Here is a 20,313-nt window from a genome sequence, read left to right as displayed (position 1 = left end):
TTGGCCTAAAAATTCCCATAGTCAAGATTCTAGGCAACTAATGAGCAGGTATCACCTAGAGCACTTAACCGAATGGTGCGTGCATATGTGTCATATTTTCTTACATTCTGGCTTGTACCATAACATACATTTGATGAGTGAGGAGGGGTGTGTGTATATTGTCTTTAATTTTGGTGGAGTTCAGTAGAGTTGGTTTTGGCACATCTGTCTCTTGACTGTTCTTGGATTCAAGTTTCTTCAACAGTGTCAGATTAATAACTTATTAATAAGACATTCTTATGATGACATACAAAGTTTCCCTATTCTAAAAGTTGCAACATGTGCATGATGATAAAATCCAGTATCGCATAGTGGTCAGGTTATTGAACTAGCCTGGGAGAAACCAGGGTTCAAATCACCGTTCTGTCATGAAACTCTTGTAGCAATCACTCTCACTTTGTCTAACCTACCTCAGAGGATAGATAAAATTGGGGTGCTGAGATAATCATGCATTTATCGTTATGCTCTTTGGAGGATGGGTGGGACAATAAATAAAATAATAAATAATAGACCATCACATAAACACCATCTCAAGATTAAAGTGTCATATGCTCTGATATCAAGTGATAATTGCTGTCATGATCTGACTGAGATAAAGGGTGAATCTCCATGTCTTCATCTGTAGCCTTGTAGACATAGGGAATGAGAGTATGGAGAAAAACTCTCATTTCAGTTACCACTAAGTTTTTATCTTACAGCCAATTTTCTGATCTTTTCAGTGGAGACCTGAATTTTGGTAAACGCAAAATATTAAAGCAGAGTTGGAGTATCCAGTTGAACAAAGTCCCAAGTAATTTGGCGGGAAATGAATACTTTTTGTGAATCTCTACAGAATTTTTCAGAGGTGTCTGTACATTATGTCCCTACCAAAGTTTGCCTAATGTGAATTTTGAGCCACATTTAGAGTTTCCTCTCGGGCAATATATTTGTGGAAAAGCCAAACTGGTTTCTATAAGTCTACCCGTTTTTTCCAGGGGTTCTAATATTTTCAGAAATGATGTCAAGGGTTGAGGAAAGAGAGAGCTTACTTTGCCCTCATTTCAATTGACTGTGGGTCAAGTGTAACATGGTCTTTCTGAAAGCATTGGCCAGTCCTCTCCTGTGATACAGTAAGCCACATACTGCCTCCACTTCACAACATAAGGATCAAAATACTCTGGTGACCATGGACATGAAAGTCAATGGGACTTGGGTCATCAAAACAAGGAGAGGCATTAGCTATAATGAACTTCAATTTTCCTTCCTGTTCTCTGTGCTCATATTTACATAACAGATAAATCTGTCAGAATATAGTATTTGGAATTAATAGGGAGGACCCTCCCCTTTTAAAAAATTATGTCTGCCTTTAAAAGATGTTCTCTTCCTTAGAGACACTCAACTCCCAATGGGGAAAAAATAAGCCATAGATATTGAAAAGATTTGCTTGAGCTTAGTAGTCAGTATAATAATAAATGCAAAAGGACAAAAAGGATAAATAAATCCTTTTTCAGATGTGCTGTGCAGAGCTGGAATAAACAGCAAGATGTGTGGTGCCAGGAAGTCATATGATCAAAGGGAACACACTGAATAGCTGATTCCTATTCTTTCAGACAAAATGAGCAATGCAATACAGAGGTGTTGTTATCTCTACTGGTGGAGAGAAAAAACTTTGTGTGCATGACTCAAAGATTCAATGACAAGGAAAGACAGTGTTGCTTTTAGATAATAGTGTTAACTCAGAGCACAAAATAGCCTGTGCTATTTTTCCAAATCATTTGAATGGAAATATTGGATTATCTAACCTCATGTCAGGTCTGTTAGTTAGATAAACCCTCCAACTGTTCGTGACTGAAGGAAGCAGTTTGGGCTAAAAGATGCTGCTGCTTTTTTATTCAAGGTTTTGTGAAGTGTATCCTGTCATCTTAATGTTCTTAAAAATACAATGATTTATTAGACTGAATGGGGATAACAAGCAAAATTTCACAGCTTTGTCTTTTCACAGGGAGTTTCGTCCCAGTAGGAAATCCTCTTAGCAGAACATTATCAGCCAGACTACACACGGTAAGGAGTTCTATTTTTTTTCTTTTTGCATATAAAAAAGAATTAAAACTTTTAAAATCTTTCTTCACAAGTCACTATTGTACAGAAGCTTTCTTATACTTCACTTCAGTGACAAAAGGACTGCCTTCTAGAAAATAATCATCTATGTAAGCTTTCTGCCTCCTATAGTTGCTCCCTGCAAGTCAAAGAACAAAGGATCCAATATTATCTTTGTGCAATATGCTTGTAATTCATTAGAGTTAAGTATGGATGACTGGAATTTTGTATCCTTGCTATGTCTTTGGATAGGTATCTATGGAGAATAAGGAAAAGAAATCACAACTGGAGCTCAGCTTGGATGTTCATTAACTCCATTTTCATTGAAATTAATGTAATGTTTGCTGTTTGATTGTTGGATGAAGCATTTTATTGTTACCAGTTGTATAATAACCAGTGTGAAATCAGAGTTATTTTTTGGTCTTGATCTGATTTAAAGTAATAATTAGACATAGGAATTGGTCATGGTGTTTAGTGGTGATATATATGTCTCTCTTAAAAGATTTGTAACCCAAATGTCTCCTGTTTCTGTTTTTTAATTTGAAATATCATACTGCTGTGGCAAATTTTGGAGGAAGGAGAAACTGATTTTTTTTTGTCATTTATAGTAACTCTCTTGCAACCCTCTTTGTTAAAAAATTCTGTTTTTAAAAAAAAAAAAATTATTGGTGAGTACATAATTAATACAGACATTCCCCCTCTTACCTCTCTTTGTTAAAAAATTCTGAATGTTTAAGGATAACTGAGGGTCTGGCTCCCACAAAGGATTTATCATGCATCTTTAATTCTTCTGGATATCCATGTTTCTCTCCCACCTTGTTCAGTCTCCTCCTTCACAAAATGCTTTGACATATAATGCTTGACTATCTTTAAGTACTCATATCTAAAGCTTTGCTGAAATTCAGTGTATACTCATAGAGTGGTCATAAATGCTGAGGGTCCCCATTCACTACAGAGTACGGCAATCGATTTATGTGCTGATCACTACCATATGCACAAATCCCTGAAATCAGTTTTGTGCTGGATAAGAATTAATAAACTGAAGTTAGATAAGAGGTGCTGTTGGTGGTTCAGCTAATGACGGAGGTGATGTGCGGTCTTTACTGGATGGGGTTGCACTTCTTCACGCCTCCTCTCACTCTAAGGCAGGGCTATGCAAATTTGTGTGTGCCATTCATGGACAGCGAGAGGGAGTCCCTCCAAACATGAAATAACCTAGCTCAGTATCACTGTACTCCCAATTTGAATAGCCCTGCCACTCTAGGAGGATGTTAGAGTCTAGCTGTATGGACGGACGGACAGAAGGAAGGAACTTCTCTGAATTTAACTTATCTGCTGCACAAACCTTCAGCAGCAATGGAAAATATTCCCTCAAAAAAGATCCAGGGCCCTGGACCTAAGGGGGAAAAAGATTGCATGAAAAACATACCCTCCCCATCCAAGGCTTCAGGCAAAGGGAAAGGGTAGATGGGAGCCCTTTCCCTTTGCCTTGGCAGCACAACCGGAAGAATGGTCAGGATTTTCCAGTGGTTTGGATCCCTACCTGACTAGATCAAACTCGCTCATGCCATGATCATCGATGCAATCAGACATGGGGGGCGTTGATTAGGCAGGAGAAGGGTGAGGAGGAACGCCTCTGTGATGACAACAATGCCCAGGATCAAGCAGAAGATACCCCACTACCAGGAGTTTTATCTGCACAGGTAGTGAGTCAACAGTTCCCAACACCCTCCCTTAGCGCCTTTCTGCCCGCTAGGATCCCAGGTTCAGGAATAGTTCAGCGGGCAGACCTCCCTGCTGACAAGCCACAACTGCCTTTTCAAGGACAATGGCAATGATGGGAGCAGCCAATATGGCAGGTGCACCATTTTTTCCCACCTTCTGTAGTCAGCCCCCCTCCCCACTGATTGGATGATACAAGCCTGAAGATTGGCCTGGATAGCCCCACCCCCATGCTTTGTGTCCCAACTTAAACCCAAGTCAGCCTGAAACAGAGGGGAGAAAGGAGTTCATGGAGGAGAGATAGGATGGAGGGAACTCAATAGCTGGCAAGGACACAGGGGTTCCGAAACAATTTCCCAGATGAAGCCCCTCCCTCTCCACCATACCAAACTCCTCGGATTATTCTTGCTTGTCCTCTTCTGAAAGATACCAGCCCAAACATAAGCATTTTAAAAGACCATTACCTCCCCAAAAGACTTCTAAGAGGACAAGACAAGAAAGACAGGGGTCTCCAACCCCCTCCCAACCTGCAAAAGTTCCTAGATACACATGGAAGGGGAGGCTCCAGTCAGGAGTTCAGGATTTAAAGATTGAGGACAGTCTATCAGTCAACTCCTCAGTTATCATAACATCTGATAAGGAAGAGGGAGCATGGTCTGTGGAGGATTCTGACATTAAGGATAATTCAGCCACACTCTTCCAACCAAAACATTTTAGAGACTTCTAAAAAAGGTGGTAACCTATCTCAACTTCTCCTTGTAGATAGGATAAAAATCAGCGGTCACTGCTTCCTCCTCCCTGGATGTTCAGGGTTTTAAAAAGCCAGTTAAAAAGCTGTCAGTTTGTCCCTTTCTTGAAAACTTTGAGAAGATCCTACGTTCAGAATGGTCTGTGCCAGACTATTGCAATCTTCATTGCAATCTATTGCTAAATGTTCTACACCTTGCCAGACAAAATAATGGAGGATCTAAAAGTGCCTTTGGTTGATGTCCTTGTGGTTGCTCTGCATTCAGGAGCTGTGCTGTCAAAGGATGGTGACAACATACTGAAAGATCTGGTGAAGAGAAAGAATGAGTCTGTGCTTAAGAAGCCACACGAGGCAGCGTCTTTAGCAATCAGAGAGTCAGCAGTCCTTTCTAACTTCACTCGTGTAGTGGTTATAAGAGTAGACAACTTATTGCAAAAAACTGAACCAGATCCTTTCATTCTAAAATGATCTCTGCTGAAGACAAAACGAGCTGCTCTGTTCGCTTTGGATGCCTCTCAAGTAGAGATGGGCACGGACCGGCATTCGCCTATGGACCGCCGGTTTGGGGTTCGTGGGCTCCCACGGACCACGAACTTTTTAACAGACCGGCCCGGTTCGAGAACCGGTTCGATTCAGAAAAGCCTTGGTTTTCCCACAGATTTTCACTTGAGTCGACTTTCCCCACCAAAGGTTCTCATGTAACACTCCTTGATTATCATTTTTCCAAAGAGACAAACAACAACTTCCCCTCCCCTATTCTGACTGACCCTTACCCGCCCTTGGGGGAAGGAGGGAGACTTGTGCTCCTGTCCAGGAGATGTGGCTGCCCACAAAACCCACCTACATGGGGCTGCATCAACAATAGATGCCCTCCCCGGGGGCGGGGAGACCAACTCTCCATGATGGGAAATGAATGGATGTACTTGAGTGAAAGCCAACTCCGCAACAGGAGATCATGTAGCAATTCAAAGGCCCCTTGCTGGAATGGAAGGCACAGAAGGGAGGGAAAGGATGTCTTCCACACCTTGAGGGAAGGAAACTTATGCTACCCTGTTCAGAGGGAGCCTCTTTGGGCAGTGGACAACGAGTCCCACCTCAGTGACGTGGTGTGTCAGCTTGCTTGCTATCAAGCAAGCTGACCTGGGCCACTGTCCTACTTGTCACCGGACTTTGGGGATTGACCCTCAGAGGGGCGCTTGCGCTCGCGGGAGCAGGACAGTCGCCGACAGAACCCACTTCACCGAATGTGATGCATTCAATCAAGGAAGCTCATCATGTGCCTTAGACTGTTTTGTCAACATACAAATCTTAATGGAAGTAGTAGAGTTTATAAAGAATAAGAGGAGGTACTTAGAAGGTGCCAGGGACAGGGCTTGTCGTCAGGAGGAGGATACCAGGGACAGGATGTGTCGTCAGGAGGAGGGGGAGGTTCCCCCTGTTCCTGACAGGCCAAAATAGAGTGTGCTGGTATTCTCACTGGGGGGGGGAAGGAGGCCACATTCACCCGGGGGAAGCCTGATCCCACACCGACCAGGTGACCGCACCTGAAGTTCCATCTTAGCGTAAACTTGGCGGCAGCCGACCTCACCCACCTTCCTGCCTCGCCAGAAAGGGATAACAGTCGTGCCTTAGACTGTTTTGTCAACATACAAATTATAATGGAAGTAGTAGAGTTTATAAAGAATAGGAGGTACTTAGAAGGTGCCAGAGACAGGGCTTGTCATCAGGAGAGGATACCAGGGACAGGGCTTGTTGTCAGGAGGAGGACACCAGGGACAGGGCTTGTGTGTCTGCTTGCTTGGGTTAGGGGCTGGGCTCTGACCTGGGCCACTGTCCTACTTGTCACTGGACTTTGGGGATTGACCCTCAGAGGGGCCCTTGCGCTCGCAAGAGCAGGACAGTCTGCTGTGAAGTGCACAGTCCGCCCTCTTGCTCTTGCCAGCTGGTTCCTGACCATCTCTGCCACACAGTTGTAGATGGGCCCCTGGGATGGGCGGTATATAAATTGAATAAATAAATAAAAACAGTTGTAGATGGTGGGCAAGACTTGCCAGCCAACAGTCCGCCGCGAGGGCGTCGTGAACCAGGGTACAAAATGATGCATTGCCCTGTGAAAGCCCACACCCTCCAACACAGACAAAGGGAGTCCATCCAGGGCTATCATCTCAGCCAGTACACGAGTTCCCGCCTCCTGAGCTTTCCCCCTGAATCTTTTACTTGGCAGGGACAAACCAGAGGGAACAAGTTCCTGAAGGGTGGCCTGCCTAGAAGTTCCACTCCCACCCACAGTGCTCTCGGGTGTGAGCCTTACTAGGGGTGGACTCCCGTTCTACTTGCCCTTCTCCCTGCTCAGCAGCCCTCTTCACCCCACTGCTTGATGGCTTTTCTTGAGCCAGCAGGCTTGGGTGATGTCTCTGAAGATGCCTGCGGAGGACACTGGACGACAGGTGTTTGGGGTCCACACCCCTATGCGCCATGGCATTGCAGACCTGGCAACCCACCGAACATGGGTCGTTTAGGATGGTTCGGAAGTGCCACAAAAGCGTGGGGTTAAAACGGACACGAGGAATCTGTGGCTCAGGAGGAGGACAAAGCCTTTATGGTTGAAGTGTGCGGCTGGGCCGGGGGGAGGGGGTGGAGTGCAGGCAGGGGAAGCCACAGGAGATTGGAATGGGAAGGAGCTGGATGTTTTTGCCGGACCCTCCGGTGCCCCCTAAGATCAGTGTTGGCAGCTGATCCTCAGTGGGCAACGCTAAGAGCTCTTCTGCCTGCTCCTTGATCTCCAAAAGTAAATCTGTAGAACGAGGTGCTGCCTCTGAGGTCTCCCTGTCCCTGGTGCCACTTGTACTGGGCACTGATGGACACCCAGGACAACCTTTGCAATTCTTCCCACCATGACCACTCTTGTTCCTCTTTCCAACCCTCATGGTGCTATGAGAAAAGATCTCTACAAACAAGTGAGAATTTTAAATGAAGCACAGAGCCCCAAAAGCTTGGAGCAGGGTAGGGCAGAGCCAAGTGGCACCCAGCTGGACTCCAGTTGAGGGAAGAATGCACCACAAAAGACACTCTAGAGAGGCTTAGAAAGAAGTGAAGCAGAGAGAGCCCCCCAAAACGTGCTGCCAGTGGTCCTAGGGTGGGTGTTTCAGAGGCCAGCAGCAGTATTCCCCTTGCACCTCAAAAGTCAGGCTGGAAATGTCCCCCCAAGTCAGCCACTATTTAGGGAGTGAAAGGCTTAGAAAGAAGTAAAGCAGAGAGAGCTCCCGAAAACGTGCTGCCAGTGGTCCTAGGGTGGGTGTTTCACAGAGGCCAGCAGCAGCCCCCCTGCACCTCAAAAGCCAGGCTGGAAATGTCCCCCCAAGTCACCCACTATTTAGGGAGTGAAAAAGGCTTAGAAAGAAGTGAAGCAGAGAGAGCACCCCAAAACGTGCTGCCAGTGGTCCTAGGGTGGGTGTTTCACAGAGGCCAGTAGCAGTCTCCCCCTTGCACCTCAAAAGCCAGGCTGGAAATGTCACCCCAAGTCACCCACTATTTAGGGAGTGAAAAAGGCTTATAAAGAAGTGAAGCAGAGAGCGCCCCAAAGCGTGCTGCCGGTCATCAGAGAGTGGGTGTTTCACAGAGCTTAATAGCACTCTCCCTCCCTTTGCATCTCATCAGCAGCCAAGAAACAACGTGGGGGAAAGAAGGCAAGAACTCAAGCAGACAACACCCAAAGCTGCCTTGCACCCACTGTGGGTCTGTGAGTGGGTGGGGTCAGAGCACAGTAGAACCCACCGGCAACCCAGAAAAAAGGAAGAGATTTGGGGGGGGGGGGATAAGCCCAAGAAGAACCCAAGGACTCAAAACGCAGAAAGAAATCAGAGTAACCCGACAGTGTGGTAAAAGGATTTTTTTTAAAGTGCTCTCAAGAAAACTAGAATAGAAAGGAGGAGAAAAACATTAAACAGGAATGGAGAAAAGAGAAAGCACCAGAAGCCGCAAAGTCCTAAGGCACAAGCCGCGCTCTCACACACAAAAAAAAAAACTTCCCCACAGCAAGCAGTTGCTAAGCTTAGAAGCTAACTCGCGTCCCCACGCCAGCAAAATGCAGCGGGGCTTCGCGCGCTTTGTCTTTTATGCAGAAAGGCTGGTGATCTCTGTTTGGCTGACAGAGTTTCCAATCAAGGTTTCCTGGTCTAAGATTGGTGTGTTCCAAACGGGGAAGGTGGCTCCACCGTTGCCTAGGAAATTGTTTGAGCAGGAATCCTGGCATGACAGGCCAACGGACACATGGACAGAAAGCCCCAATGTTCGGCGCTTTCGTGAGAAAAACACAAGCCCACGGCCCGCATGTTCGCGAAGGACGAACTGGGTACGTTCGTGACGAAATTAGGTCCGTTATGCGGACCGTGCCCACCTCTACTCTCAAGACATCCTTCAGTAATGTGCCAGGGCTCAGGCAGCAAACGTAGTTATCAGAAGAAACCTCTGGCTAAACATTGGAAGGTAGACACTGTGTCTAAGTCCAATTTATCCACTGAAAATTTTTCTAGCCGACTCCTTTTCAGGGAAAGAGCACTTGACAAAGTTCTCATTGAAACTAAGGAAAAGAAAATAGGCTATGCCCTCTAAATCTTTTAGTAGGGAGAATAAGGCTCAGTCCTTTACAGATCATCAAATGGGCAGAGACAACTGTGATTCTAGAGCTTGACAACAGCTCAAATAGCAGGCTAGATATCAATGAAAGCAGTTTCCCAGCACCAAGCCACGAGTGCACAAAGATTGCCAAATGCATTTTGTAGCTCAATGGAAGAAGAGAAACTACCACAGATCATTGGGTCCTATCCATTGTGGAAGTAGGGAACAAGATACATTTCATGGCGCTCCCCCCACACCACTTTATTTCCTCTTCAGTTCTCAATGATACCAGGAAAGCAAGCCTGATATAGCATGCAATTCAGCATCTTTTGGACGTTGGGGCTATAGAATATGTACCCCTGCACCAACATTGCCAGGACATGTATTCTGCGGGACACCACTGACTTCCTCAGGAAAATACAGTCCATTGACAACCTACCAGATGACACCATCCTAGCAACCATGGATGTGGAGGCTCTATACACCAATATCCCACATACAGATGGACTGCAAGCCATACGGAATATTATCCCGGACAAAACCACAGCACACCTCGCCACTGAACTTTGCCACTTCGTACTCACTCACAATTACTTCAAATTTGGTGACAGCGTATATCTACAGGTTAATGGCACAGCCATGGGCACATGCATGGCACCACAATATGCTAACATATTCATGGCAGACTTGGAGCAACGCTTCCTCAGCTCCCATCCACTGAAACCACTACTATACTTAAGAGTCTTGGATGACATCTTCATCATTTGGACCCATGGGAAGGAAGCCCTTGAGAGATTTCATCAGGACTTCAACAACTTTCACCCTACTATCAACCTGAGCCTGGACCACTCTACACAACAGGTACACTTCCTGGACACCACTGTACAACTACATAATGGACGGATAAATACCACCTTATACCGGAAACCCACAGACCGATACTCATATCTACATGCCTCCAGCTACCACCCTAAACATACCACTTGGTCAATTGTCTACAGCCAAGCCTTACGTTACAATTGTATCTGCTCCGATGCTCTTGATCAGGACTCCCACTTAAGAGATTTACAACAAGCATTTTTGGGACTACAGTACCCACCAGATGAAGTGAGGAAACAAATCTACAGGGCCAAACTAGTACCCAGAAACAGTCTGCTCCAGGACAAATTTAAAGGAACTAACAACAGAACACCACTGGTTGTCACCTATAGTTCCCAGCTCAAACCCATCCAACGTATCATCAGTGATCTACAACGCATCCTGGAAAATGATACCTGTCTCTCAGAAGCCCTGGGTGGAAGACCTCTCCTTGCCTACAGACAGCCCCCCAGCTTGAAACGACTTCTCACTTACAATCATGAATGGGCTAGCAGAGTCACCAGCACAGGTACCAGGCCCTGCAACAGACCCGGATGCCAGCTCTGCCCTTATATCTACCCAGGAAATACAATTACAGGACCCAATGGCGTCAACTACACTGTCTCTGGCTCTTACAACTGCTCATCCTCCAATGTGATATATGCCCTCATGTGCCAACAATGTCCATCTGCTTTGTACATTGGACAAACCAGCCAACCTCTGCACAAAAGAATAAATGGACACAAATCTGACATTAGAAATGGCAATGTCCAGAAACCAGTGGGAGAACACTTCAATCTACCAGGACATTCCATCAAGGACCTAAAGGTCACTGTAGTTCAACAGAAACCTTTCAAAAACAAAATCCAATGGGAAGCTGCTGAATTGAAATTCATATGTAAATTTGACTCAGTCAAGCTGGGATTGAATAGAGACTATGAATGATCTCATTATCTGAAGTAACTGACTTCCTTAACAGAAGCAAACTGATCTCCATATCAGAAGCTACTGCTTGTATCTACTCCTCCCTCCCCTCTCCACCTATATATCTGACCAGTTTCTTCTTGCCCTCCATGCATCTGATGAAGAGAACTGTGATTCTCGAAAGCTTATGCTACAATAAAGTTGGTTAGTCTTAAAGGTGCTACTGGACTCTTTTTGATTTTGCTACTACAGACTAACATGGCTAACTCCTCAATATCTGGGCTGAATCTGTCATGTCTGAGCCCCATCCATGCCAATTTTAATGATCCTTTTGTTCTGAACCAATGTATCCTGCTGTAACTCTATGTCATTTTACCAATGTCATATCTGTTTCTTCCACAGGCTTTCACAGGTGTTTATCTAATGAATTGCAACAGCTTCCAGTGTTTCTGACCTTGTATGCTACTCCCTCTCAGACTTTGCTATGTCTTGCTTGCTAGTGACTCAACTTGGTATTACAAATATGTGAAACGTTCTCACACAAGAAAAGTGCCAAAATCTTGTTTATGATTGGGGGGGGGAACAGACTTGAGTGTTAAAAAGAGAAGTCTCTCTCACATGATGTCATTCCTATCAACTTTTACTCTTGGTGCTTAGATGCTTACCTTACTTCTGAGTAGTCCTATGAACATGGACATATATATGGAAATGATCTGATTTCTGAATAAAAACCATTTAACCAAGAACCTGTGTCTTGCTGCAGTGGTCCAGGGAGCTGTCTACCATATCCTGTCATCCATAGCCTGACAGAATCAGCAGAAATTCCATATGGCGACCCTATGGTCCATTCTGCAATCCGTTAATCAGGGCAACTTCCTGATCTCGTTAGACTTCAAGGAAGATTACCTCCACATGGGTATTCATCCATCTTCCAGAAAGTACCTTTGCTTTGCCTTCAAAGGACAACATTTCCAGGACAAGGCTCTCCCCTTTGGTCTGTCTTCATCACCACCAGTATTCACGAAAGTCCTAGTTAACCTGGTCACAACTCTGAGACTAAAGGGGGTCCACACGAACCTCTATCTAACAGTATTCTCAAGGCTTTTTTTCAGCAGGAACGCAGTGGAATGGAGTTCCGGCACCTCTTGAAAATGGTCACATGGCCGGTGGCCCCACCCCCTGATCTCCAGACAGAGGGGAGTTTAGATGGTGAGGAGGGCAATCTAAACTCCCCTCTGTCTGGAGATCAGGGGGCGGGGCCACCGGCCATGTGGCCATTTTCACCAAGGGCGATTTAAACTTTAAAAAACTCCCCCCTTGTTCCAGCTGACCCAAAGTGACATCATTGTGCGGTCCTGAGTTCCACCACCTCTTTTCCCAGAAAAAACGCCCTGGGTATTCTAATCAGGGTACTGGACAGGAAAATGTGCGGACTCCACACCAAGACTGTGGTTCAGTTTCTTCAAGCACATTGTTTCCTGATAAATGCTGAAAAGAGTCAACTGGTTCCATCACAGGTATTACTGCATCTGGGAGCCTGAATAGACACTCAACGGGTGAGAGTTTACCTGTCAGCAGAAAAACAGACAAAAATCGGGAACCTGATAACAGAGTTGCAACATCAAAAGCAAGCAAACGTGATGACCCTGGCTCAGCTGATGGGTCTCTTTATAGCTACAAGAAACCTATTGACCTAGGCCAGATTCTATGTGAGAACACTACAATGGATGCTGATTCCATATCAGAGAGACAGAAGAGAGAGGGCAACACAGAAACATCCTTCTGACCTCTGTGTTAAAAAAGTCTCTAATATGGTGGACTTTATTGACCAACCTAACAGAAGGAGTATCCGTCTATCAACCCCAACACCTCATAGTGATGATACATGCCAGTTTAAGAGGATAGGGAGCTCACTGCAGAAGCAGAGTGGTTCAAGGAAAATGGACCCCAGGAGAAATACAAAACAGTATAAACCAGCTCAAACGTAGAGTGATAAAGTATGTGCTGTTAGCCTTTCAAAAACTAATCTAAAGAAGATTCATCTGGTGCAGACAGACAATATCACTGCCAAGGCACATATAAACCGTCAAGGAGAATGAGAACTCTTTCTCTGAACAAGGAATCAATCTAGATCTTTCAGTGGGCAGAAAAACACCTGTTAGGCTCCGAGCCCAACATATCCAGGGTGTGCTGAACACTCAAGCAGACTGGTTAAGCAGGCAAGATGTGGACCCTGAGGAATGGTCTCTGAATGATTAAATGTTCCAAGACATAGTAAAACACTTTAAAATGCCAGTGATTGATCTTTTTGCATCTGAGGTTCCTGTCCAGATTTGATGAGGTGGAGGCAGAAGGAAATAGATGCCCTGCACCTCACTTGACCCAAAGACCTATTTTATGCCCTCTCCACGCTTCCAATTCTCAGCAGGGTGCTGGCCAGGATACGACAGGAGAAGGTGGACACCATATTATTAGCCCATTACTGGCCAAGGAGGCCTTGGTTCTCTGAACTGATCCTGATTGTCTATAATGGACCCTTGGAGTCAGGGAAACCTACTGAACCTGGGCCCGGTTTTTCAGCCAGACCCTTTTTGGGTGAAATTGACAGCATGGAGACTGAACAGAACAACTTAGAACTAGCCGGACTATCCAAGGAAATCATGGACTTTATGGTTCAAGCTAGACGACCAGCTACTAGGAGAATATACAATTACACATGGGCAGCCTTTCATAGATGGGCAGCTGATCAGGGTGTGTATATCTTTTGAATCCATCCAGGCAGAATATCATTGCTTTTTTAAATGCGGGATGGAAAAAGGGACTAAGACCGAATACTTTACAGAGACAAGTGGCAGCCATTGCTGCTGTACTTGGCAAATATGTAAAAAGGTATCTAAAGGGAACAGTATAACTAGTACTGCTGATTCAACAAAAATTCCCAGCATGGAGCCTGTTGAAAGTTTTACAGGCCCTCACAAAAACCCCTTTGAACCCTTATCTTCCATCAACTTAAAACTTTGTCTTGAAAAGTAGCTTTCCTAATTGCCATAACTTCAGCAAGGAGAGTTTCAGAATTAGGGGCCCTGTCTATAAAGCTCTATACCTTCTATAAAGTGTCGGTGGTGCTAAGGACTGATTTGTTATTCATTCCAAAGGTAAATTCAGCTTACCACTTTAACCAACAGTTGGTGTTACCTTCTTTCTGCTCTAGGCCTACACATCCAAGAGAAATTCTACTGCATAAGTTGTATGTCAGAAGGGCGCTTCGTATTTACATAAAAAGAACTGCCACATTCAGACCCTGATTCTCTTTTTGTTTTTCATGGAGCACTTAATCTTGGGAAGAGAACCTCAAAGTCAACTATAGCCTTTTGGATAAAGATGTGCATCCGCAAGGCTTATTAGGTTCAGTGTCTCAGGGCCCCTGTTGGAGTCATCATGGCTCACTCCACTAGGACAGCTGCTACTTCTGCTGCCTTCTCTACTAGGGCTCCTCTTGAGGAGATTTTTAGGGCAGCAACATGGTCGTCCTTCACTACTTTTGTTAAACATTGTAGAGTAGATACACAAAATTCTATAGATGCTGCCTTTTTAAAATATATATATATATATATATACAACTTTGGTTGCAATATAAATACAATTTGAAGTGAACTTGTAACAAAGCCTGCCATCAAAGATGCTATCTTTGAGAGAAGGGTTCTCCAATGAGTGTTGAAACTGTGATGTAAGGGTTTTTTTATCCCATCTGGACTAAGCTTGGTTACATAACCAGTTAGGATGCCTTCCCCCACTGAAGAAGAATGAAACATTGGACTTACTTGAAGGTTTCTTCTCTTCAGTGGGGCAAAGGAATCCAATTCGCCCAGCTCTTTTTTATTGATGGAGTTTTCCATGTTGAATTAATATATTGGATTATCCATAGTTGTTTCAATTACTGTTACTGTACTAGTTTTAAAATTAAAGGTATAAAAAAAGGGATTCTGGGAGTAAAGTGATATCAAGCTAGGCTATTTTATGTCTGGAAGCATAGTTTGCATAGCCCTCTCTTGAAGTGAGAGGAGGCATGACCTAACCAGTTTAGATGCCTTCACCCCACTGAAGAAAAGAAACCAGATAAGTCCAATATTTCATCCACCTTAAGGATCAAGTTTGCATCTTGGGAAACTTTTAGATCCATCTCTGACTGTGGAAAGCCAAGTGACTTCTGTAGCACCTTCATCAGTTTAAGAAAATACACAGCAGTAGCCCTTTTGGAATAGAGAGGGTCTGGCCGTAATTATCCATTTAGGTTGGATTGCTACAATTAATGAGGTAGCCTTTGAAGACAGTTCAGAAACCTGTACAGTTTCTGCACATGGCAGCCAGATTGCTAACTGGGACTTGTCAAACTGAATATGTTTCACCATTATTAAATGATCAGCATTGGGTCCCAAATTGTTTCTGTTCAAGATTCCAGCAGCTGGTTTTGATTTATAAAGCCTTAAATGGATATCTGACTTATAACCTACTCCTGAATGAACGTGCCTACTGTCTGAGATCATCTTCTCAAGGGCCAATTCATTCATTACAGTGAACATAGGCTGGGCCCAGGATCACCACCCTATGGCTTTTTGAACGGACATTAATGGACATATGTCTGACATCAGAAACCACAACATTCAAAAACCAGGGGGGGGGAGGGACATTTAAACCTTTTGGTACATTCAATTGCTGATCTAAAAGTAGCAATTATCCTACAGAGGAATTTCAAAGTGAGATTAGAAAGAGAGACTGCTGAATTACAACTGATAACAAGGGATGTGCACTTCGGGTTTCCGATTCGGGAAAAATACCTGAATCGGACCCAATTTGCAAAGATTCGCGTTTTCCGAAGTGGCCCCAGTACGCCGGGCCATTTCGGAAACGCCAAATCAAAGATTCCTGAAGCTATTTGTGTAGCTTTGGGAACCTTGGGGGCAAGGGGTTGAAAATTTCCCTGACAAGCGGCTGAATGTAGCCTGCCAGGGAGTGGGGGGAGACTTTGAAAGGAAGCAGGTTGCTTCCCTTCAAAGTCTCCCCCTTTCCAACCAGCTTGAGGAGGGGGGGGGGACTTTGAAGCGAAGGAGCTTCAAAGGGGAGACTTTGAAGCGAAGCAGGTTCCCGGCACGGCTTGCAAGCCGTGCCAGGAACCTGCTTCGCTTCAAAGTCTCCCCCTTCCCAACCGGCTGGAGGAGGGGAGGGGACTTTGAAGCGAAGCAGGTTCCTGGAGTGGCTTGCAAGCCGTGCTGGGAAACTGCTTTGCTTCAAAGTCTCCCCCTTCCCAACCGGCTGGAAGTGGGGGGACTTTGAAGTGAAGCAGGTTCCTGGCATGGCTTACAATTTGCACCAGGAATCTGCTTCACTTCAAAGTCTCCCCCTTCCCAGCTGGCTGGAGGAGGGGTGGAGTTCTTTGAAGGAGCTTCCCTTTTCGGCCTCTTCCACCCCTGCATGGGCCCGCAGTGCAGTGGAGAAGGCCGAAGCCGCCGCCTCTGGCCCTTCCTTTTTGGCCTCCTCCAATGCCAAGCGGCCCACAGGGCAATGGAGAAGGCTGGAGCCACTGTTGCTGGACTGCGGCCTCTACCACGGCAGCAGCAGAGCAAAAGTAAGTGGGGCTGGAGGGCTGGGGGATGGGGAGTGTTTAAAGGGCCTTGCCGCTTGCAAGTGGCAGGACAGGACCCTTTGAACTTTCAGCTGGCAGGCGGCAGGGGGGAATCCCCCCTTGCCATCTGCCAGCTGATAGTTCAAATGGACCTGCCGCTTGCAAGGCAGGAAAGGAAATCCCCCCTGCCATCTGCCAGCTGTTTAAAGCAGGGGTCATTTAGTAGAAAAAGAGCTACAGGAACTTATTATCATAACTCATTAGCAAAACTCATTAGCCTATGCCCCTTGACATCACCGGAAGTGTGTCATTGGCAGAGCTAATTTGCATATGCCACACACCCCTGACATCACCGAAAGTGTGTCAGAAGGCAGCCCACCTGAAGAAAAATTTCTTCAAAAGCACAAAGAAAATATGACGAAGAGTTTTATTAAAAAATCAGCAACTCTACAATTAACAATTAAACTGAATAGTATGAGACAGGATGTTCAGTGCCCCTCAGAATGGGCACTCAAAACAAAGGCAATTTTAGCAATACAGGGGTGGACACTAGTCAAAGGTTCAAAACTGCTGACTTTGCAGACCAGAATTTCAAAAAAGCTGACAAAAAAAATAAGAATACATAATTTTGGATCTCCAGATGGTTTTGTGTATTCAAAGAACTGATCCCAGTTTGTTTCCAGCGTAGCAAGTCAAGGAAGGAAGCTCCACATGCTTCTGCTGTTGCCGATCTTCCTCTGGTCTGAGCCTGCAAAGAAATTAGCAGTTTCCGTCTATTAAGCAATGGGGCTTCTCTCCTGCTGCTGCAGGGCCAGACTGCAGGAGATTGTGAATAGGAGTACTCACCTCATCTGGATCTGGTCATGTTCTTTCAACAGTGGCCAAAGGGATACTTGTTAGGATGAAATAACCCATACTGGTGTTGGGGGAACCTTTTGCAGTGAGCACCTGGGGGACAGAGAGAGGAGAAAAGTTACAGCAGAAATTCACTGAGTGAATTGTTCTATAATTAATAATATCTCCTCTTATGCCAAACCAATGACTTCTAATAACCAAATCATCTCTCCAAATGCTTGGTTTTATACAGAATGTTTGCTTTTTAAAAGCAAACTTAGACAATATTTTCGTCAGTCTCAGTTGAGATCCTCTGCCTACTCCCCTACCCTGTTTTTTAAGCTTAAAAGGGAATATGGTCATTTGTTAGCACACAAAAAACATGCTTTCTATTTGAAAAAATGGGCTAAACTTTTCGATGCTGTCTGAATTAATTATAATCAAGCATTTTGGCTATTGGCCAGTAAACTTAATTCCTCAACTGGTGTTGCCCCCATTAGCGCTATTCCTTCAGCCACATGGTATTCATATTATAACAACCTATTTAATGAGTCCTCTGCCTTAGACTTGAATAATTTTGGATTAATCCCTTCTGATATCCCCAGTTGGCCCCCAGTTTCCCAAGATGAAATTGTCGATCTCATTGGATCCCTCAAATCTAATAAGGCCCCTGGTTTGGATGGGCTCCCCAGTGGAGATATTAAAAGATAACATTGACTGGTAGTCGTGAGCTCTTGCACATCTGTTTACCTTGATTGATCGGTATGGAGTCCTCCCTAACTCTTGGCTGAGTGCTGTTGTAGTCCCCTTTTTTAAAAAAGGGGATCCCAATAATATTGACAACTACAGACCGATCAGTTTACTCTCCGTATTAGGGAAGCTATATGCCAAACATCTTCTTATCAAATTATCCAAATGGATGGCAGATCGTAATCTCCCAGGACGTGAACAAATTGGCTTCATAGCGAATCAATCCACGTTAGACCATTGTTCCACTCTAGCTTTTTTAGCCGAAAAGTACTCTTGCCACCGCGTGGAGTGAATTGTTCTGCACTGCAGCACAGAAGTCTTGAAGCAGCAACATCTCTGCACACTTTTCTCCTTTGTCATGATAATGATTCCACAATCATTACCAAAAGGGAAAGACAGCATACTTTGCTCTAGAACAGAGTGCACATAGAGAACAACTCACCTCAGCATAGGAGTTTCCAAAGTTTCGTCCTGTCACCAGACTCCTCTGTTCTTTTTCTGGTCTTGCTTTGGGTGTCTAAAGCTGAACGATGACCGTGAAGCATCCATGTCTTTACATACTTGGTTGGATCAAAGACTGTTAGTGGAGGTCCAACAATTCTTATAAACAGTAAAGATGTTATTGTTTTGACTTTCAAGGAGGATCTTTCTGAAGTGACAATCAAGTTCATCTGGGAAAATCCCCTTTCACACTCACTGGATGAAATAGCAACTGTATTGAGAATGCGGCGGATCCGAGATAGTTCCTTGGGCATTTCTTCTCTATATTTAAGATGCTCTCTGAAGGCCCGAATGGCTTCTCTCTCACTGATCTTAAACCTTCTTGCCAATGTGTTTATTTCCACTTCCCCATAGAGAATACAGTCACTGGATTTTGCTGGCCAGTTCTTAGAATCCAGAACTCTTCCACACCTTGATAAATCTGTGTCTTCTTTCGAAAGCAGTCTTTTTTGAAGAGATTTTTTAAGTTGCTCATAGAATGCAACTGGGGAGATCGGTGGGTCATCAATTCTATTTCTTCTGTGCAACTGGACATCCTTAAATTGCAGCTTTTCTGTTGCCTCAAGTGCTTGTGTATAGTAAGGGCCTGGAGTAGTGCCTCTGTTCCCGCAAATGTCAACAAGAGTCTCAGTCTTGCCACAGGCTCTGTACAGATTGATATTTCTCTCCTGCAAATCTTCAGTTAATTCTGAGAGCTCTTGCAAAGCATCACAAAGTAATCCAAGATCCAAAACAAATTCTGCTGATGTAATCTTATGAAGACCTTCATATATCCACTTCTCTCTTCTATCTCGACCACTCTCAGTTTTACCTTTTTCAAAATGAAGCACTAGGGCTTGGTAATCCTTCCAGACAGCCATAACAGTTCTGAAACTAGATGCAACCCATCTTGTTGGCAAGATCCTTCCCATTTTCAAGATCTCCATCTCTAATGTGGCCGCACATGCCTTGAGCTCCCTTGCATTTTTTGGAGAAGAATGGTACATGACATATAACTTGTCCATAAAATTCTTGAATCGATGCCACACACCTCTTTCACGACATCGTGGACTGATAGTTCCAGCCTATGGCTAGCACAATGCCATACAACGATGGAAGGGAATCTGTCTTTGAAGAGTTTGGCGACTTCTCCACGGGATCCTATAATCACTGCAGCCCCATCACAAGTCAATGAAACCAAATTTTCCTTTAAGAATTCCTCGGTGATCCGTAGTGACTCAAGGGTAGACATCAGACTTTTGAATATTCCATTTGCTGTCACGTCGTCCAGCTCTATCAAGCCAATGAAGTGATTCATTGGTCCTGCATGCCCAGCTCTTCAATGTAGGTGCAAATGTACACTATCAGAACTGATTTCTGACTCACAATAGTCGATTCATCAATAATCAGTGCGATTTTACTCTTGGAGTCAATAATCTTCTTGACCAGTCTGTTTCTCATTTCATGGCCTATGTGATCTATGATATGTGCACAAGAAGTAGCTGAGTGCAAAATTCTCCCCACATCAACACCGTTTAATTCTTGCAAATCAATGTCAGCCTCAAAATCATTAAAGGACTGGTTCTTTCTAGCCACTTTGTATGCTGTGCGGAATATTTTCTTGGTGATTTCCATCTCTCTTTCT

The 20,313-nt window shown here is 44.6% G+C and overlaps 1 protein-coding gene across 3 annotated transcripts in view; it reads left to right on the top strand.

The window, feature by feature from the left end:
* Positions 1 to 20,313, top strand: part of AHI1 (Abelson helper integration site 1) — a 181,670-nt gene that overhangs the window by 126,860 nt on the left and 34,497 nt on the right. For 2 of the 3 annotated variants that reach the window (XR_008597506.1, XM_054986316.1), the window contains exon 20: positions 2,021 to 2,079. Coding sequence is in view for 2 of the 3 variants with exons in the window: in XM_054986316.1 (XP_054842291.1) it covers positions 2,021 to 2,079 (59 nt within the window). In the remaining variant the exon portion in view is untranslated. Of the gene's footprint in view, positions 1 to 2,020; positions 2,080 to 2,367; positions 2,520 to 20,313 lie in introns of those variants that run through there. The other variant, XM_054986328.1, reaches the window with a different exon arrangement.

This window comes from Eublepharis macularius, chromosome 1 (genome assembly GCF_028583425.1).
Source record: "Eublepharis macularius isolate TG4126 chromosome 1, MPM_Emac_v1.0, whole genome shotgun sequence".
In the NCBI taxonomy this organism is placed as follows: domain Eukaryota; kingdom Metazoa; phylum Chordata; class Lepidosauria; order Squamata; family Eublepharidae; genus Eublepharis; species Eublepharis macularius.
This window is presented reverse-complemented; position numbering and strand designations above follow the sequence as displayed.